At 29.9% G+C, this 22,622-nt stretch overlaps 1 protein-coding gene and 1 long non-coding RNA gene across 14 annotated transcripts; one reads left to right on the forward strand and one right to left on the reverse strand.

The window, feature by feature from the left end:
• Positions 1–227: 227 nt before the first annotated feature.
• On the reverse strand, positions 228–17,673 carry LOC127737278 (uncharacterized). Its single transcript, XR_007999335.1, has 2 exons — positions 16,711–17,673; positions 228–574 (listed from the first exon to the last, which is right to left on the reverse strand). It is a non-coding gene; the product is annotated as an uncharacterized LOC127737278 (long non-coding RNA).
• On the forward strand, positions 3,708–22,326 carry LOC127737276 (uncharacterized). Of its 13 annotated transcripts, none has more exons than XM_052247844.1 (6): positions 3,708–4,202; positions 8,587–8,739; positions 12,598–12,633; positions 17,680–17,728; positions 18,999–19,062; positions 20,492–20,561. In XM_052247844.1, exons 1-5 carry the CDS (start codon positions 3,906–3,908, stop codon positions 19,025–19,027), a joined length of 564 nt encoding a protein of 187 aa, XP_052103804.1. In that variant the 5' UTR covers positions 3,708–3,905; the 3' UTR covers positions 19,028–19,062; positions 20,492–20,561. The 13 variants fall into 13 exon arrangements, with proteins under 13 accessions (XP_052103804.1, XP_052103791.1, XP_052103795.1 ...); XM_052247831.1 differs by lacking the exon at positions 18,999–19,062 and adding an exon at positions 21,427–22,326 and having other exon boundaries at positions 3,733–4,202; positions 17,680–17,734; positions 20,492–20,658; XM_052247835.1 differs by lacking the exon at positions 18,999–19,062 and adding an exon at positions 21,427–22,326 and having other exon boundaries at positions 3,733–4,202; positions 20,504–20,658.
• Positions 22,327–22,622: the final 296 nt, after the last annotated feature.

A 22,622-nucleotide genomic window follows, 5' to 3' on the forward strand; every position in this document is an offset into this window, starting at 1 on the left:
AAAAAGGGGATGTAAAACAATGTCAAAAAGACAACTATAACCTTGGACAAAATGGCGTTAAATAAACTAACGTACACGGGTAAATTTAAATATAATAATTTAGTTGTTAGGAGTACTGAAATATTTTTTACAAATTAAATAAATTTGTTTTTCATAGCACGAGTACAGAAGTGAAAATGTATCGTCATGCTAAATACTTTTCAAAGGTGGTACAGTGAGACGCGATATAACACAAAATAAGTAAAAATTGAATAACAAAAATGCATTACAAATTGTGTCAACAGATCAAATTAATACGAACGTACGATATATCATGTTTTCTGACCAAATGTATGTCATTTTATTCAAAATATTTTCATAAAAAATTAAGTTACATGTTCTTGTTTCAGTCTTTTACTTTTTTACTCGATTCGTTTGAGTATTGTTTAACAATTATATACAAGCACCGTTTTATTCATCTGTCTGTTAACGCCAAGATTCTCTTATATAATATGCTATGTTCCTTCAATGAGGTCAGTATATTATAGTTGAACCAAATATATTCATTGTGCTTTTGATAACTTTTTTCTTTTACCTGCAAAAAATAATTACAATCAATATAACTGGCATTTAAAAATTAAAAATGCTAAAAACTGGATATAAATACGACTTTAAACAAAAAAACATAAAGCTAAGGACATCTGACAACAATTTCGTATGATTTAGAAGTAGCAAGTGTTGGCAAATATGTTTGATAAGCATTCCTTGGATTCGGACTAGGACATTTCTGTAGAATGAATTTCTTAAAATGATCGGTAGTATCTCATTATATTTATATTTTAATCAATCATTTTGTATTTGTTTTTGCAGTTACGCATTTACCCCTCCATAAAATAACAAAGTTATATACAATGGCTACAGCTGGAGGTAAATTATATCTTATATTTGTCTTTCAAACTCAATGGATGAAAAAAGAGGAATGAGAATTGGGGCTTTGGCCTTTATAAAGATGCAAACATAGCTGGTAGTAAGTGCTTCCGTACTTACACAACATACATTTCTGAAAATATCTGTTAATAATTTTTCTATTCTCGGAAAATATAATTCATTTTAGAATCAGTTCCATTCATTATACCCAACGAAATTTTATCTAATCAAATTGCAATTGCTTGTTATTACCCTTTATGACGGAACTCAAATCATCAGAGCTTTAGCCATTATACAAAGAAGTACGAAATATATTAGGGGTTTTCAATCGTCATAATATGAAAGTAAAGACAACATCGTGGCAAAAGACAACGACGAAAAGAAAACAACAGTTAATAAAACAATATACAAACACACAAGAAGACCGCGCAACACGTTCATTGTTAGCTTTTTCTTCATAAAGACAACCAAAGACAACACAGACTTTATACAGACAGGTAAAACCGTAAAACTTTCATAAAGGTAGTCCAAACATCACAAACTTAACCTCAATGCTCTTCAACTTTGTACTTTATTTGGCCTTGTAACTGTTTTAATTCGAGCGTCACTGGTGAGTCTTTTGTAGACGAAACGTCGCGTCTGGCGTACAACATTTTGATCCTGGTATCTATAATGAGTTTATTAATATGAACAGGCCTGAACATAACAAAATTGATATAAACAGTCCTGAACATCACAAACATTATCAACACAGGCAAGAACATCACAAACTTCCTACGGCCGTACTTACATTATTAACAACACACCTTCATTAAAATCGCAGGTGCCAAATTTATTGTTATAAAGACACTAAGGTTCGAACTCCCTCAGGCATATTTGACCTTAGATAAATAATTATTTTTATAGTTGATAGATATAAGAAGATGTGGTATGAGTGGCAATGAAACAACTCTCCATCCAAGTCACAATTTGTAAAAGAAAACCATTATAAGTCAAAGTACGGCCTTCAACACGGAGCCTTGGCTCACACGAGTCTGGACTAATTTATTTATATCAATTTGTGTACTAGTATATTTTTTCATATTAAATGACACGCCAGCCTCCAAAGTCACTAAAGCATGTAAACATTTTACAGACTATTTAGCTTTGGTTTGTTGTTTGGTTTGGTTTTATGTTTCATTGAATTTTAATCGAATATTAATTGCCCAACAAAATATTTAGAAATATACATTATATAAGAATTAACGGGATGACATTCTTTCGGTTTGCTTATCAAAGTCTATAATGGTATTTTTTGTTTGTTTCTAAGTACACCAAGAAGCTAAAGCTACATAATATACTAGTACACAATAATATTTGAAGAAATGTTATTGGCACGTACCTACATATAAAATGTCATCGTCATATCGTGCATTTTTTTGTATATTATCATTCATTTAAAGTATTGTTGATGTATCAATGACATTTAATTGCGGTATATGGTATACTTTGAAGTCAACATACTAGTAGATGCTGTCTATCTAGATGTAACCACAAAGAAGTGAATAAAACTATATTTATAGACTTCTATACTTTGACAGGCACATATACATTTGTAGAGGATTTAACTACTTTTTATGCATTTGTAATTGACTAGTGTAAGACTTTGATCCGAATTGCATAGTATATGAACAAAAAAGGGCAAAACCATAAATTACAGATACATTTTTTTTCTGTTTCAGATTTAATTCACTTGAATTACTACAGAAAGCAACCAAAAGCCTTACAGAGATTTTAAGTTCGATGAAATAAAACAGTTTGCTTTCAGCAATATGGTTGGTACTGTTTGTATGGATAAAATAAGTGATATCTTTATTTTGGTTAATCTGTCTATAGAATTACCGTACACATTGTTTTAATTATGAGCATTTGTAATTGAGGAAACAGACAGAATCGACAATTAGAGATTTGAATACCATATATTATTTTATTTTGCACCGAATTGATATGCAAATTGAACATTGCAGAAAAATATTTTCCAAAAAACTTTTTCAAAACAATTTATCCGACGGTCAAGGGGCAGATAACTCAGCGATGTAGTTTAATGTATACAATACTAAGTCATATATAATCTAATTAAATCTAAACAACAAATGGATCAGTTTTATCAGTTTTTGTTTTCAATGTTCAAATATTTTATTCAAAATATTCAATTGCTTGCCATAAAATACTTATATTAAGAAGAGAGGCGGAAGATAGCAAACGGACATTCAAACTCATAAGTCGAAAATAAACTGACAACGCCATGGCTAAAAAAATTAAATTATAACAACAAAATGAAATATGGAAAAATCTAAATTAGCACCATTTATTGAAATTAATAAATACAAATTCATCAGGAGAGCACAACCTTATACAATTAAGGTATTGAAAAAAAATAAATCTTTCATTTCAAAAAGTAAACACTCTGGACAATAATTTTATCAAATTATAGCTTTTGTGAATAACCAGGGCATGCAGCCAATGTATAAACAACTCAAGGATCATATGAGCTCTATATGATTAAACTAGGACAAGGTCTTCGCTCTATTTCGATCTTTTTCCACGAACTTCTCTAACATTTCCGAAAATCGTGAATTCTATGTCACGATGACATCTGTCTGTTAATTTGATTGAAGTTTTCTGTCTCCTCCCTGATGTACACATATTCGTGGAAAAAATAATTCCATTCTCCGAAATTCAAAACCAAAACATGCGTCTTTCCAACTCTTAAGTGCAGTTACAATTAAATCTCAAATATGGTTATACAGTAAGTTGATGAGAAAATAATACACAAGAGTAATAAAGATATATTCAGTACAAATAAGTATTAAGTATTTATATCTATTTATATCTGCGCCCTGAACCTTAAATGTATTATCACAATATATAAAGTTAAATTTAGATCAGTATATGACCGTGTATTATATCTGTCTTCAGTTTAATAACAATGTAAAGGAAATTGTAATAAATGGATAAAAATGGATGCTAATAAAACATTTTGCAAAAGTGTGAACGAACTATCAGAATATGCATATGACTTCAACAACGAGACGGAACGGCATTGCTCCAAATGTGCAAAGCAGCAAAAATTTAACATTATAATATTTTGTATTTTGCTTGTAGTAATAAGTGTAAACGCTGTCTTAGCTGTTAATCAAATTACAGATGCACATAGGTTACAAACGTTACAGAATACTATTGAAATATTGAATAGTCAGGTCAAAGATATCAGACGGAGGCAAGATGAGGGAGATGTTGATGTTAGAGATAATCAGGTGGGTATATATTTAGTTTAATTATTTTAAGATTAGAAAAGTTTCTAACGTTAGAGGCTTATTTAGTAAGGATTTTCAGTAACCAAAGGAAATAGTGATAGCACGCATTAAATTTCATTTTACTTTTCTTAGCAGGAGACGTACCTGGTCTCGCTTTTATTTAGAGTTCCTGCGATTCACACACTTTTTTGTTACCTTGATTGGTCTCTTCCTAAACGATTTAAAAGATTTGAACATCGGTAGACTACTGTCGGCTTAATTCTTTGTCTGCATTATTTTATATAAAAAATCTTTCAATGAATTATTAAAGGCACAAAACAATTTCCTAAAATGTTACAAAGGAAATACATAATTATGCACAAACTGTAAAGTAAAAAATGAAAACTTTGTATTTCGTTCTAAAAATATTTACCCATTAAATGCAGTCTTATTTTTATTTCTTGTAAATATGCACATGTTTAATATGACGAGTTGAATTGTCTTCGTTTGGTTTTGTGCTTGGTATTCCTTCGGTATTTTGAACATTGGATTTGAAAATGAAACCCCTTACTTTCATATATTTACAAAACATATTTCTGGTTATATTTTGTTTGGTTTTCCAGGACCCCAGATGCTGTTTATAACTCAAACACGACGTTTGAAAGAGTACAAAGATAGATCACAAATTAATGCGAAGACAAGAACACAGAATAAGCAATGAAAAGACAAGATCGCAAAAAATAAATTTGAAAACTAGAACACAAAAAGTTATTGAGTAGACAAGAATACAGAAAAACAATGAAAAGATAAGAATACAGAAATAAAGCAGTTTCTAAACAATACAATATACATACATATGCAAAAGCTATTACATAAATAATTTATGAGGCAGGCCTTATAAGGACCCATCAGGAAAATAGAGGAGAACCTGGTATTTCATTCAAATTCACGGTGTTATATAGATGATGACAGTTCAAAGGTAGGGGACCATATTGACTGCATCTATCCCGATGAACTTGAAATATAGGGTACTACAGATACAGTGATACAACTTATCAACATATTTTAAGGGAGTAACACGACGGTAATAACGTGCGGAGCATGATGTGCCTACCCATCCTGATCACCTGAAATTACTCCCAGTTTTAGCGGGTTCGTGTTGCTTAGTATTTATTCATCTATGAATCGTTTTGTGAACTTCTTTGTCCTTTCGTTGTTATTCATGTTTTGTCATTGCGTTATCAGTTTTTCTTTGACTTTTAAGTTTTGAATGTCTCTTTTGTATCTTCCGCCTTTTTTTACCCGCATCTAGAAATCTAAAATATTTTTCGATTGAGAAAATAACTTTACTACAAAAGATATGATTTCAATTTTCATATAATTTTCTTTCCATATATGTGTAGCAATATTCTAGATGGAGGATATATCTTCCAGATGATATTTTGTTTCAGATATTGCATTGCCAATCATGATTTCCTTATATATGTGTACTGGCTACAAACAAGATATTGCATCAGTGGTTACTAATGGTACAGTTGAAGTCATTTATTTGATTTGGCTGACCATTATGGAATATCTGTGTCACAGAATACCGCGTTTATGTTTCACTTTTTGTAACCACACCCATATCCTCTTTTCCTCGAATTTGTGTGACTGCATTTTATTTGCAATAACTAATAAAAGGCACGCAGTTTTGGTCCCACTATAAATTGCATCTGTCGAGTCACGGGACGTAAGAACCGTTTAATAGTTGTAATCAGGGATTTCAGGATGGTTAGAGGACGAAGAGATTATGAAGTGGAACATACCAGGGGTCATCTTTTACATTATATATTTCATTAAAATTGTCCAATGTTTTGCTGTCTCATAAATATTTTTTTTTTCTCGTATAAAAAGACAGTGTTCATAATCAATGACTCATATTGAAGCGGTATATAATATGTGATGCAGGCAGAAAATTAAGTCTTAATGCGGTTTGCAAAGTTAACGACCACATTTAATGAGAGAAATAATAGTATGGTTTCAAAAAACATTCAAAGGGATAAATACAAATTTATCTTTAAAACCCTTCTTAGCTCATAAGATCTTCCTTTTCAGCAATAACCCTTCATCAAGGAAATTACAATAAGAAGTTATCGAAGCAGCAGTGAGATATGTATCCACATATGCGAGATAACCAGATTTGTAGGCATGAAGCAGAATTCACTGTATCTGTGTATTCATTATTTTCGTGGGAACATGCTTTCCTGGATTCAGGCTTTCTGGATTCAGGAAAAGGTGTATTTTCGTTGATACTTGATTTGGTGGTTTTGCCAATGTCTGCATACAAGCCTATAGATAATTTTGTGATCTGTTTAAAATTGTAATTCGTGGTTCGCCTTTTTCTGAAGAAGCTCCTTCATAAAATTTGCACATAACAAATAAAAAAAAATGGCGCGCAGAAATTTTAGAATGGAGAATACTTGCAAAAGTTCTTGGAATATGATTGTTTCAATTGGCGACGGATTGTTTTGAAAACAGATACGGTACCAACGAATACGTTATTCTTGTCTTAAACTGTCTATTACACAGCTTTTATTGTTGGTTGTTTTTTAATAATTCAACAACTCTGTATTTATTTTGAAGATCTAGAAGCTTACCTTTTAAATCTGCAATGCAGAATTTAACTCACCCAAAACATAAATAATTCTGTGTCCTTATGAAATATAAATGTCTTCATATAATCTGTTTAATTGTTATATAAAACGATAAATCTGCTGGTGGACTGTTAGTCCCCGAGTAGCCAGAACTTTGGAACTAGCAGGAAAATACGGATATTGTTATTAAAATTTGCCGATACAAAATTTAGAAAAATATTTTAAATCAAGGAATATATCTCCCTGATGCAAAGCTGTGATTCCTTGTCCGGCTTTGGCTATACTGTATGTCCATTTAGGATTATAAGCTCTTCATATTTTTTATAAGATATGAATTTTTAAATATTTTGGTCTCAAGCATTACTGACGAAATATTTTTTATCAAAATGCGCATCTGGTGGAGACAAATTGGTACCGTTTATGCTATTATGATTTTGTTTGTTTTGATTCAACAACTTAAAACGTAATTATTTTTTTTTATTATCATTATTTTATTATTAGCAGTAGTATTACTATCATCATTATCTATAATATCATTAGTATTTTCAATATTACATTGATTGGTTAATTTTGATAAATAATTATCTTAACCTAAACTTTTCTGGATTATTTTCATATTTATTTATACAACAATCTTCAGCAACCGATGAGTCTATTTTTGTATCAAAATAAAACAAGTTATTTTTAAAGGTTTGTTTGAAATTCATAAATATTTAACTTTGGGAAATTTTTATAATTTAACGTTTGGTACAACTATGATATTAAAACATTAAACACTATATCATTCGTTTAACTATCAGAATTTATATTTTAAAAAACCTAATATAATATAATTACTCAGATCATAGTCCCTTCGATAGTTTGGTTTCCAATATGACATGCAAGAAATGTATGATACATGTCAACAGACTGGGACAATTTGTGCATAATCATTTGTTTTTATTTTTGTTATGAAATAAGTGCTAAATAATTTGACGTTAATTAAATGAAACTGTTTGGTATTATTCTGTTGAATTGTTTTCATATTATTCAAAATAAATTCCGATTTATAGGTTAATTAAATTCTACCTGAAATCCAAATCATTAATGTTGATATTTCCTTACCATGAAACTTCGACATACTTATTTCAGCTTATTTGTTTCATTCTGCAAACTTATAGATAAATATCATTGTATTTCATTGTAAAAAAAATAATCATCAGCACTACTAAATCACATGAAGATTAAAAAGATCTTAATCTATTATACCCTTTTCAATATAATATTTGTTGTACATGTAGTCCAAAATATTAATTTTTTAAGTTCAATCTTTTCGAATTTAAGATAATAGATTTTTTTTTAAAGTTTGATACAATGCAATAAATTTTGTCAGATCATATAGCTAGTAGTTTTCTTTCTTAAAAATTGTGTTTGGAAACGAAGCCACAGCATTTCTTTTTAATAGACATAAATTCAAATTTCTTATGAACTATGCAGCTTGCGTAAAAAACAAATGTTTTTATATAAATTAAGAAAAGAAAAATAATTGATATTGTAGCTCACATACGCGTATTTTCTGGTACAGTTTATGTTAGAAACTTACTTTTTAATATTCATAAAGAAAAATTACTACGAATTGAAATTTAATGATTAAAACACACCACCAATAATTAAGGTATACCGCAATAGATTGTACAAGATAAATTATATTTGAAAACTATTCAATGTTTCTACAAGTTTTTTTTTAATTTTCTTTTGACTTGACAAAGCTGTTTTTTTCTAATTTTTAGATGGACATTTTAGACACATTTGCCTTTCAAACGAATCCGTTAGTTGCAGAACAAAGTAGGGAAAAACGAGACACAAACCCAAAACCTTGCAATAATGACCCAAACTGCAAGAAAAGGACGAAGAGGCAACATGGTCGACGTAAGAAAAAGAAAGTATGTATTACTTAGTTGATAAACAAAAAGCAGGTCGTTGTCTATCATATCAAAATAATGTAGCCCATCTTTCCCATACATTTATGTTCATATTTTTGTGAACAAAAATTAATATCAAATTTGGCATTACGTTATAATTGTACCCATAAATTAAATAAGCTTACCCCTATGGAATATATCTAAATGACCCTACAGATGAAGATAGTACCCATACATCAAATAAGCTTACCCCTACGGTATATATCTAAATGACCTTACAAATGAAGATACCATTAAACTTCCTCATTTCATTTCAGATACTAAGAAATGTAGTTTCATTGAAAAAAAATCCACAAATACATCCTTCTTTGATAGAAATTCTCATTTAAAGAAATTTACTATTTCAATCATATCTATTGATATCATTTTGGTTTAAAGAGTAGGTATTTTCAAATGGACGTTCATGTTTATCATTTTATCAATTTGTAAGAAAACCCTTTAGATGAGAAAAAAAATTTATTTATTTATTATCTATCTATTTATATTATTATCAAAATTTAAATATTCGGTGATTGTGAAGAAAAAAAAAGAAAGAAAAAATTAATATTTAGACGAAAGCCGTTTTCCAACTTTCTCTGGCCTTTTTCTATTTTGTCCAATTAAATTTTTTGTTAAAGTTGTCGTTTATTTGCGTATACTCTTAATAAAATATAGTTAGCTCGACATACTTTCAAAAACCGCAGCTTTTTTATTTCCCAAGAAAAAAGCGTTACTCAGTATTGTGTGTTCATAAATACCAAAAATAATGAATACCCAATAACGTTATATAATTCTAATGTAACTTTAAAATTTATAAAAAAAAATATTTCATAATCAAATGGATAAAATGCAAGAAAGTCTTTTATCTCATATAGTTGCTTCACAACAGCAGAATTACATACTTGTTTTAAAGGAAAAGGTTATAAAAAAATAAGTACACTTTGGTTCCGTATTTAATTCGTTATATAATTCTAAATTATTTTCAAATGTCATCTGTCTAAGGTTAAGATGTACATATTTAAGTGCATATTAGTTAAAACACTAATTGTTCAAGACTCTATTATGTTTATATTTGAATAAAAATGAAAATGACACTTAATAAATTGTATGTGTTCGAAGAACTTTGTAAAATTTGAAAGTCAAAGATGTATAAATATCTAAATTTCGGCAACAGTAGTTCACCTATGTTAAAATCTCATAAATCGATAAAGACAAATCAAGGTAACAAACAAAAACTGAAGGAATCGTATGAACTCCAAATGAGCGATCAAAAACACCTAAAAATATAGAAAAATTCATTCACGGTCAACTTTTTCTGAGGGAGTTTGAAACTTAGTTTCCTAATTGTTTCTACATTTATCAACGGGTTTTTCTGAGGGAGTTTGAACCTTAGTTTCTTATTTGTTTCGACATTTATTAACGGGTTTTTCTGAGGGAGTTTGAACCTTAGTTTCTTAATTGTTTCTACATTTTTTTACGGATAATTCAAGGAAGGTTTGTTATAAATAGTGTCAGTCCCGTTGAACTGACTACTGAGCGATTGATACCGTAGGAGACACCAACTTTTCAACGTGCATTAATTGTCGAAATGCGCTTCTGGTATGTTACCACCATCTGCGGTATTGACCCAATGCTAGAACATGAAATAAAACTTTATAAATGTTATGCGTCCGACACGATTAACTTCTACAGACATATGTTTTAAAATAAAACTACTTATAATTATTCTAAACTTTTCAATTCTTTGATGAATTGTCATTGAAAAAAGATATGATGAGGCCACCATTTGCACCCTTAAATTTGAAAATCAAAACGTATGAAATCTACAAAATATAAAATCCCTCAGATAAAAAGTTAAATCACAAAAATACTGAACTCCGAGGAAAATTCAATCGGAAAGTCCCTAATCACATGGCAAAATCAAATGACAAAACACATCAAACGAATGGACAACAACTGTCATATTCCTGACTTGGTACAGGCATTACAAATGTAGAAAATGGTGGATTGAAAGCATAAGTTTGTTAGATGTCATTATTTTATTTTTTTGAATTTTGCCTTAAGACTTGCATTAGGGCTTCATAAAAATGGTTATGTAGGTAAAAGATTCTCTTAGAAAAGGCTGTTTGTGGTCTTATATCTTGATTTACCCTAGACATCGTGGTTATAACCGGAGTGTTAAAATAACATCAACCCAACACATCTTAGTCATTACTTTGGTAATACTATTACATCAAACCCATACACCGTAATCACTACAGGAGCTATAAAACCGACCCACTCATTTGAATTATCACAGGGGAGATGGAATAACATCAACCCTACTCTCTGCATTTTTTTACATGATATGATATAACACTAACCCCGCAAATCCCAACTATGAGTGGAGATAATATGACATCTACCCCACACATCTTTTAAAATCAATAATGGCGATATGATGTTACATTAACCCCACACATCTTTGAAAATCATTAATGGCGATATGATGTTACATTAACCACACATATCTCAAACATTATATCCTATGATATTACATCAACCCTGCAAACCTCAATCATTAGAGGAGATGATATTACATCAACCCCACACATCTTAATCATTAACAGCGATATAATGATACAGTAACACAGATCTAACCTTAACATGGTATGATATTAAATCAACCCTGCAAATCCCAATTATTAGAGGAGATGATATTACGTCAATCCCACACATCTTAATCATTAACGGCGATATAATGATACAGTAACACAGATCTCAACCTTAACATGGTATGATATTACATCAACCCTGCAAACCCCAATCATTAGAGGAGATGATATTACATCAACCCCACACCTCTTAAACATTAACGGCGATATAATGATACAGTAACACAGATCTCAACCTTAACATGGTATGATATTACATCAACCCTGCAAATCCCTATTATTAGAGGAGATGATATTACGTCAATCCCACACATCTTAATCATTAACGGCGATATAATGATACAGTAACACAGATCTCAACCTTAACATGGTATGATATTACATCAACCCTGCAAACCCCAATCATTAAAGGAGATAATATTACATCAACCCCACTCATCTTAATCATTAACAGCGATATAATGATACAGTAACACAGATCTCAACCTTAACATGGTATGATATTACATCAACCCTGCAAATCCCAATTTTTAGAGAAGATGATATTACGTCAATCCCACACATCTTAATCATTAACGGCGATATAATGATACAGTAACACAGATCTCAACCTTAACATGGTATAATATTACATCAACCCTTCAATTCCCAATTATTAGAGGAGATGATATTACATCAACCCCACACATCTTAATCATTAACGGCGATATGATGATACATAAGCATAGATCTCAACCTTAACATGGTATGATATTACATTAACCCTGCAAATCCCAATCATTAGAGGAGATGCTATTACATCAATCCCACACATCTTACTCATTAAAGGGGAGGCGATATGATGATACATAAGCATAGATCTCAACCTTAACATGGTATGATATTACATTTACCACCTAAAATCCCAATCATTAGAGGAATAATATCACGTCAATCCCACACATCTTACTCATTAAAGGGGAGACGATAGTACAATATAACCACCTAGAACTCAATCATTTACGGAGATGATATCAAGTTAATCCCATACGTCTCATTAATCCAGGGAACGATTTCATCCTAGTACCCTTTACACTTCAACAATCGAACGAGACGATATACCATCAAACTAGACTTATCCTCATCATTAAATCCAATACTATTTATTAATAATTCGAAATTAAATTGCTAACATTTGTTTTATCAGGGCTTCAGAGCACCAGTGAAAGAATATAATGAAGAGGTAATATGATGCAAATGTAGATAATGTATTAAATGTCGTAACATACAAGCCCTTCTAACGTGTAAAAAACATTACCCCTTCCCTGCACAAAATTTTCCTCTATACAAACGTTAGATAATTGAAAAAATTAGAACAATATAAATATACAAAGATGATTATGATTGCCAATTATATGCCAATCGTAAAAATTTGTTTCTTAAAAGACTAATAGTAACCAATACAGATACTGAACCTCGTAATAAGAAGGAAAAATTAGTATTTTGCAAACAGATATATATTAAATAAATCCCCCTAAACTGTCAACATCAACATGCTTGATAAAACATACTTCATACGTTTGATTGAATTGCTTAGAAAGTCACGATTCCTATAAGAATCATTTCCTGTTCCTTTTCCTGTTGTCTTTTCATTTTCTTTATTCTTCATACTTGAGCTTATCAAGAAAAATGCAAGTTAGACGATGTTCTCTCATCGATAAATTTAGAGTTTTGTGACTATGTTGATCGCATTTATCTAGTTAAACCTAAGGAAAGGATGTCAAAGAAACAGTTACGTCCGCTTCACATTATAACTTAAACTTAAATGTGACAGTGAGCGTAGTTTCAGGACTAAACTTTATTACACAAAAGACAACTTCAATTTTCCATCGTGAACTGTCAATTTTTTACGTATAAACATTCCAGCAGCACCTTAATACAGAGTATATGTATCCTGGTTGGTACAATATCCAAAGACTACCGTTTCAAGTCATGATTTCCTTAAAAGAAGGTTGCTCTTAAAAAATATCTAAGGGATAAATGGTTCTTAATGGTAAAGTTGAAGTTATCTCTTCGAATGTTTAACAGGTGCCATCATCATTTGGTTGTCCGTCATGGAGCATTTGTGTTTAACATTACCACGGATGGTGTTTGTCGTAGTAACATACTAGCTACTTGTCATTAGCCTCCACAGAGCCTGGGTTCATCCTGGTTTTAGCGAAGAGTTCGTGTTTTTTTTTATCTTTTGTTATGATTTTGTTGGTGCCCCTTTGGTATCTTCTCTTTAAGTTAGTAAATCATTTCGAAAACAAAAACAAGGGCCAGCTCAGTTAAGTTAAACATTATGCAAACATATGTCATATATATGTATAGGAAAATTATTGAACAACAAAAGCTTGTAGAACAATGGTTGCTTTTTCATTTTTTTAAAGTTGTCCATTTAGTCGATAAAGCAATGTTTAGAGATTCCTTTTTTGTCTTTTTCTTATCTTTTTTTTCTATTTTTTGTTTCTGTTTTTTGATTTTTGAGTTTCGTTTTTATCCGGTTTTTCTTGTTTTCTTATTTTTGGTATTTACATTTTTCTTGTTTAATTATAAAAAAAAATCGGTACAGAAAAACACCACATTTTAATGCAGTGAAAACAAATAATAAAAAAAAAACAGATTAAATATTATGTTGGGTGGTTTGTCCTAAAGAAACTTCTTTATGAAGTCTTCAAAATTATTTCATTTTGTGTTGACCACAGCAAATTTGTTTATTAGACTTGATATACAAATTCTACAACCAAATATAATAAACGAAGTCTCTGACCAAAAATTCAAACTAAAAATGTAATATAAAAGCTATCCAATAATTGAAGCATTTTGCGATATTAAAAAATCTCCAAATTATAAAGATGACAAAACGATGTGTTTGTGTTTTTGATTCATGTAATTAACTGTATTATCATATTATTGTTAAATTAGATATTGGCAGCATCAAATACATTATGTTTGGTATTCATTCAAGTTTATATAGTGATGATACTAGTGTAAATAAATTGTATATCATTCCTAAAACAATAATTTATTTCAAACTTAACTTAGTTACTCATTCTTCATTTCTATAATGAGAAGCAATTATTCAACATTTGAAGCCTTTTCCAAAATCAACAATGAAAAAAGGAAATATGTTTCAGACTTTATGAAAACTATATTTTTGATAGCCGATGGCATATTTTCAAAAGTACAAAAACTTAAATAGTAAATTTATAATATTAATGAAAGGTATGACCAAATCATCACAAATCCTCATCATACACACCCTCTATTTATTTGTAAATATGAAACCGCCCATTAGGTTTATTACAAACAAACTAAAGTTGGTCATCAGTAGTTTTTATGGCTATTTAAGTCTTTTCTATTGAATTTTTATTTAAACTTCCGTTGATAATTTGGTCACAAAATTGGGTTAAATATATAATTTGTTTACCTTTGTCAATGATATTCACCCTAATTACGGTTACTGAAGTGACCTACACCTAGCTTTATGTGACATTTTTTAATGAACGATTTATAATTAATTTAAAAAAAACTAGACAAAAACGTTACAAAAACAAACAAATAATTGTAGAAGAAAATCATAAGAATAATAAACTCATCAAATATATCAGAATTATAATCTAGTACGCTAAACGTTTTGTCTACATTATAGGAGACACGTCGCTCAGGGAACATCAAAACATTTAATTATATCTTCATTTTGAAGGACCATTTGTTATAATAATAAATGAATCGTGAAAACAAATATTGATAGTGATATTGCCGTTGGAACAATAATATTACAACGTAAACTAATTCCAACGATATTTTAAATTGAACCCTTTCATATTCATACACCTTCGGCAAAACGTTTTTCTACTAAGAAGTCTACAGCCATTAAAGACTGAATTTAATACCCTCAGTATTTGACCTTGATTCTATAGATATTTATAAACGGTTTTAATGGAACGGTATAAGGAATACCGAACGTTTGTTTTTGAATAAATGTGTAAAAATAAAACTAATTTTTATCCTTTTGAAAGATTGGCTAAGGATTATCCAATCACATTCACTTCCTTGTTGAGGTCAAAGGTTATACAAAAATTTGATTATCCATATCATAATTGAAGATAGATCAATAATATACCCGGTGCATTTATACCTGTCTACGGGTAGACTTGACATGCCATGTAAACTTATCATGAAAGATATTATGTAGAACATAAATGAGTTGGCACAATTTGATATAGATATTTTATTTGAACCGTAAATTTTAACAATAATCTAAATGCCTGTGTCATGAGGTTTACAAACTAAACACCACCCAATTTTCTAAAAGTCATCATTCATAAGTAGTCAAAGGCAAACTGATGGAAAGTTTTAAAGGGTAGAAGGACGTCTCATTTTTATAATATTAGTACAAATAATTAACTCAATCTGTTAATATAAATGTTGTATTGAAAGATGTAGCTTTTAAACACTATATTTCAATTCTTTGTTTAAAAGAAATACATGATTATTAATATATTAAGTGCTTGAGGGTGTAGATGGGAAGATGTATGTTGTAGTCCTCATGGGGGAGCTAATGATGTTTTACCTTTAGCTCTCTGTGTTACGTTTTTTAGTAATATTAACGGTTCCAATTTTACTGCATTGTTGTTGTCAGTTTCTCTAATAGGACAATTGGATTGTTTGTGTTACTGCGCCATATGTTTTTATTGCCCCTTTTGGTAACTTTTTTTCCTGGTTTTTTTTTTCTTCAAAAGACAACTACATTTGAAAAAATTATTTGAAAATGTATATCCAATGATATACTATCTATGTTGAAATAAACAATTTGGGGCAAAATGTCAGTGCACTCTCATATACTTGACAACCTCATAGACTGTCTGAAGCGGCATACATTTATATTAATATGCTGTACTTTATATGATATGCATCCAATTTCTACAACTGGCCATCATAAATGGACTTTGATTTTTAATACTTTGAATATTAAAACTAATGTTATTTCCTATTTTTACGTATACAGTTAACCCGTTGTGTTGATATTAAATAGACAGAACCACGGGTTAACTGGCAAAATGTTTCTGTTGTCTAAAATCTGTCAGAACCCTGTATAACCTTCAACAGTTTAGATCAACTTTCCTTTCCAATTCTGTTCTTTTTTTAAATGTAATACATCTTTTTTGAAAATTCAACTACTTATAACGTTAAATCAGTTTTTACAAATTTACTTTTGAACTAAATAATTTCGAAAACTGACAAAAATTATAATAAAATATTTAAATTTACTTACAAGTACCTTTACTCTGAAATGGTATTCATGATCTAACTAAAATACTGAAATAACATGTTACTTATATGTATAAATATTTATAAATCAGACTTCATAAAAACTATATATACATCACAAAAATTCCAGTAACCTATATTTAGAAGTATTTTGCATATATTACCATTGCTACGAAAGGGAAGCAATATAGTGTCAGGGTAGATACCAATTGCAACGGTCATGAACGTTCAATGTCCCGTTGCTTCTAGTTTTGTTTTTGTTTTACGTCATAATTACATAATCTAATTGCTTTTAATTTGAAAACAATACATTTACGCAAAATTTCAAATAAATGATTTACGAAAGGTTTCCTTTTTCATTATGTTGTATCAAGGAACAGACAAATCTTTATATTGTTGGTTATATTAACACTGCAATTGAAACTTAATTGTTCAAACTTTTCTTAACGTTGAACGGTGATTTTAGCGCAAAATGTATATTCAGGTTCTTCGTGTGTATTCTTTATAAATAAGCACGTTACCACAAAATCTAAATGTATTCATAATAATGACAAATGAAATCCAACTCATAAAAATATTTCAAAAAATGACAATGCCAAGTTTGTATAACTTATACGAATTTAAAATATTTAACATGTACTAACACTATAAAATGATTTATTTTTAACGAGTTACATACATTTACTGCTCAACCTTTGTCACAATGCTTCTAAATGCGAGACCGACTGGAAATTGTCGAAAAAACAAATGCGAGCATTGCGAATGAACAATTATTCTTTTCGGATATTTTTAGTTTTCATTTTATATTTTCAAATGGTCTTGACAGCTAATATCATTAAATTTAAACAATATTCTTAGTTTTTACCATCGTCTTGATTGTTCATATCAGCGTAGTAAAAAAGAAGTTAAGCATCAGTCTATAAGATTATTATTCAAATATAGTTAGTATGCTCAAATTTCAGTTATCTTGTAGGACCAATATGTACATATAGAAGGCACTGGTGGCGAAGCTTACCCAAAGGGTAAATGTAATATATTATTTTCTGTATTGAAGTTATCATTTAATCATACTTTGGGTAACGTTTGTCATCAGATGTTCTCTGTGTACAAACGATATTTAGTTTAGTCCATTGAATTAGATTATCACAACAAAAGCCTTACCGTGGTGCTTATGGTATAATTCATATAAAACATATGAAATCATATATGTAGAATAATTTCTTTTCATTGTAGGATTCTTTTGTACACATTGAAGGATATGGTGGCCAACATTCCCCTGAGGGTAATCATGATATCCCTTTTTCATGCTTCTTCGTTTTACTATTTGCTTTGCAGAATGAGATTAAGAGCAGGCTTGAAACATACAACTAGCAAGTTAGAATGAAATGCAATGAGTTGTTGGTCTCTATTTTAATAATTTTACATTTTATCTCTGAACTACGAAAACAGATGTATTTGTAAATCAAGGCCACGTATCAGGTGCAATAAGTTCAAGTATGATAAATTCAGGTAATGGGGTCACATAAAGTATGTTTGTTTGTAAGTGTAGGTCGCTTTAAATATAAAACATTGTTTAGCTTTCCATATTCTTTTCAACAATCCGGACGAAACATTTGATATCAAAAATTGAATATATAGCTATTTTTATAAAGAAAAACAATTTACAATACGGATGAAAAGTGCGTGACCACAAATATTATTAGGAGCATTATAAGAATTTCAGTCAAACGCCTAAAGATTTGGTTATTTGTTTTTTATTTCAACTAAGCATGTATTGCCTAAAATGCAAACGTTTTGAAATTTCTATCTGTTTATTAGCTTTTCTGTTATTATTACCAGAAAATGAATTAGAAACAATTTTCATTTTTACATCTTTATGCATAGCTAGGACCTAGATACCAAACACGAACTTGATGTAAAGCTAATACTTGGCTAGTTAAAACAGCTCTTTATTAAAAAAAAAATAATAAATTCTTATGATAACAATGTATTTGATTTTAATCTAAATTGCTAGTTACTTTTGTAATTTTCAATTTGCATATAGGGAACACGCTTATGAAGCATGCCTTCAGGAGTCCTACATAACATTTTAATGGGATATGAGATTATCTGCGTTTGAAACAAAAAAAAGACGAAGTTACAAGATTTATAAAAACTAACTGTAGACGCTTTGCTAGCAAAATTAATTTTGTATTCTTTGAATAACTCGATTATATTTTTTGTTTCAAGCGTCGATTTGTTTAAATAGAAGCGTACATGAAGAAATGATAAATAGTTGCAATTTTGTTGTAGTCACCCACATTACTGGCAGTTCAATATGAAGGCCGAAGAGGTGAACAAAACACTCTACCGCATGGTAATTGTCGTTAGACTATATTGTGCTGTAATGAACTCACAAGTCCAGTAAAAAATTACTGCTTCATGTAAATAAGAGACAACTGTTGTTTACCGATGTTCAAATCAAACCAAGTGAAAAACAAATCTGAGGGAACCGCATGAACCCTAAAATGAACAAGGCCGACATGATGGGCGTTTCCTGCTATGCATGTATCACCCACCATGTATAGGTAATAGGACACAATCTGTAAATTTACAGATCAAACAACAATTCTTGTATCTTAAGATCTAAGACTGCGAAAACACTTCTTTCATCAATTGAAACACAAACACTGATCACTGTCTATAACTTCCTTAGGCTTCCATAGAAAAACTGTTTTGACAGAAACGATTACTAAGAACTATCTCAAATATATAAATTAAACATGTCTAGTGAAGTTCACGTTATTGTGGTAAATTCAATACAGAACTTATCTGTGCATACCAAACATTTTTTTAAGTGTTTGACATTGAGTTCAAACGAAGATGTAAATACATGTATGCTGAGTTTCCTTTGGCATGTCATGATCAGGACTAAAATGTTAGGTCTTCGAGTATAAAATCCTGTTTAGATCAATATTTCATTTGATTATGAAATCTGTTTTCTTTTAATAAAGTTTTCAAAATATATATCTATTGAACAAGTGTTAAAAGAGTGTCATAATATCTTTCTTTTTCAATTTAATTTTCATTATATTAACAACTATTTGAGATAAAGCATGGACATGATGAAAATTTAAACAAATCCACATTATTTAAACTCTGTAGGATAGTTGTCTCTTTGGAAATCAAGTTGAACAAACTTGCACAAAGAAAAGCGGCCTTTCATAAGAAACAAACGTGGCACGTGTTTGAACATAGAATATAATTTATGGAAATGTTTATAGAATTTGGGGTATACGTCAAGATACCTATACTTTATGAACATATTATTACATTTGCCTTTAATTTCGCTTAACGATGTATACCTTATTTTATTGAAAAAATGTTCTTATAAATGCACCAATCCTTCAGAATAAGTTTTCTACATTAATTAAAGCAAATATCAATCATCATAAATATTTTAACGATACGTGTATTTCTGTTGGAACATAAATATTTTAGCGATACGTGTATTTCTGTTAGAAAAATTAATTTATTTATGGCAGTAATTATAAACAATCCTTAATTCATCTCATTAGCTGTTTCCAAAATTCTGAAAAATATAAAAAAAAATTAATTTAGCTATAAAAAAAACGGAAAATAAGATATGTTGTTGAATTTGTTCCCACATTTTGCACGCTGCTGTCTTCAGCTTTCACCTTAATAGTCTTATGTTATCTCCATTCCCGTGATTATAAAGTATGATCTTTTATTTTGCACAAGATGACTAATTGCACTTCATTATTAACCATTTACAATGTTTTCAGATAATTTTGCAGGGGTATTTCACAGATGGCAACTGGCTAAATGGACAAATTTGCGGAGGATTAAGGGTACAAAAAGTCTTCGTACTGAAAAAGGTGGATTTGTCCTAAACCTTGAGACCGGAGAACTCACTATTCAAAAGAAGGGACTGTATTTTTTGTATTCGCAGGTAAACCCTTATACATTACGATTACAATAGCATTGAGAGAATATAAAACTAGAATCAGTACTCCGTAATAGTTTGCATTCCTATAAATGTGAAATAAACATCAAAGAAAATTTATCTCCTGATATCATCTACAGATGGGGGTAAAACATCAGTCAATGTATATTCAAGTTTAACTATGAACCATACACATTTTTGGGAGGAACTAAGTGTTCAATATGTTGAATATTTCTTGCATAAATATGTTTTATAAAATTAAGAAATGCTAAATTTATGCACTTTATGTGTATTTCGAAAAATTATTTCACGCTAGTGTTGCTTCCTGCAAAAAACATGTGATATCCGACAGTGTTTATATATGAAGAGCAATGACACTTCAAATACATATTAGAATAACCAGTAACGTCAACTCAACAGCTGTAAACAAAATTAATAGACAAAATCAAAACATGAAAAATTACCAAATAAAAAAATACAAAATTATAACATGCACAACTAGTTTTAATGCACGATATGTCCGTTACGGCAGCAGTATTCGAACTAAATATCAAATGGATATAAAATAGATTTCGGAGTTAAAATGTATAAATACATTTATATTGTGCATTTTCTGTGAAATAACAATCTCCTAAGAAAAATAGTCGGAAGATACCACAGAGATATTCAATAATTCTAAGAAATTCTACCAACACCACTGAATTTCTTTGCAAATATATGTATGGTATTTCAAACAATAAACAAGTATAATAATTCATTTTAATTCAAATTTAGATAACGCTAATGGGAAATGGAAATCAGTCGTACAGCATCGAAAAGAACAAAAATGAGAAAATTGCAAGTTGTTACTTCTTTAGAGACTCGAATGCTGACGACCACAATTATCTTAAGAGATACTCTTCCTGTCCTACCATGGGATTATTTGCTTTCAATAAAAAGGATACCATACGATTGCGTCATGACCATAGGGAAGGAGTAATGGCGTATTTTGAACCCAATGCGTCTTTCTTTGGACTTATTAAACTTAACTAAAGTAAGCACTTCTTAGTATGCGATCGTTCCTTATAAACCAACAGATACAAAAAGATGAATTTTTGAGCATATGAGCTTTGTTTAATATCAATATGTACTAAGGGATTATAAGAGAAATTGGGTCATTAAAGGTTGTTTTACTGTGAATGTTATACACACCTTACACTTAATACGTTAATTCGTACAAATGAAAATGTAAAATGTATATATACAATACTAAACGATAATCTATAACATATGCGAATACAGAAAAGCTTTAAACCTGTCTTTTTTGTAACATCTTATATATTTTTGCATGCATATTTATGTCAAATGATACGACTTCTTGGGGGAACGACTTGTTACTGACTTTGGATATTCAAAACCAAAAAAATAAATAAACCCAAATTAATTTGTGTTGATACTTTCCCCAATACTTTGTTAAAATTCGCAGAAGCGCACAGTTAAGTGTTTCAGAATTGATAAATTGTTAACATTGATCTCGTCTCTAAAATAAACGTTGTTGTTGTGAACAATACAGTGTTTGAATATGTATATATTGGTATATGTAAAATATGTAAATATGTATTATGACTTTGTTTTTTATAGTTTGTAATAATTCTTGTAAATATGCAAAATGCAAAAATAAATATAAGTGATGTAGTCTTATGTTTTATTATCATAATTTTTGACAATTTTGACATTACGTGTAACTCAAGAATAGCTACACACATGTCTTCTGAAAATATTTCACGATTTTTTTAAAGGCTGTATGTTTTATGTGTATTGATTTGGTTCTCGATGAATTTTTAATGTCTAGCAAATAATCTGTCAACTATATTTAGAAACTGTTTCTGCGTATGAAAACGAATATTTTCTGCTATTGAAAATGAACCTGGCTTTGTACTTCACTGATACATTTTGTCGGTTTCTTTTTTACATCCAGATTACGCTTAAAG

The sequence above is a fragment of the Mytilus californianus genome, unplaced genomic scaffold, assembly GCF_021869535.1.
Source record: "Mytilus californianus isolate M0D057914Y unplaced genomic scaffold, xbMytCali1.0.p SCAF_4, whole genome shotgun sequence".
NCBI lineage: Eukaryota > Metazoa > Mollusca > Bivalvia > Mytilida > Mytilidae > Mytilus > Mytilus californianus.

What these genes read in the sequence shown, in the direction of transcription:
- LOC127737276 (XM_052247831.1), top strand. Translation starts at nt 3,906, where the DNA reads ATGGATGCTAATAAAACATTTTGCAAAAGTGTGAACGAACTATCAGAA. An exon ending in GTCGACGTAAGAAAAAGAAA is followed by an intron (nt 8,740 to 12,597) that starts GTATGTATTACT and finishes TTGTTTTATCAG; the next exon opens with GGCTTCAGAGCACCAGTGAA. An exon ending in TGAAAGAATATAATGAAGAG is followed by an intron (nt 12,634 to 17,679) that starts GTAATATGATGC and finishes GTTATCTTGTAG; the next exon opens with GACCAATATGTACATATAGA.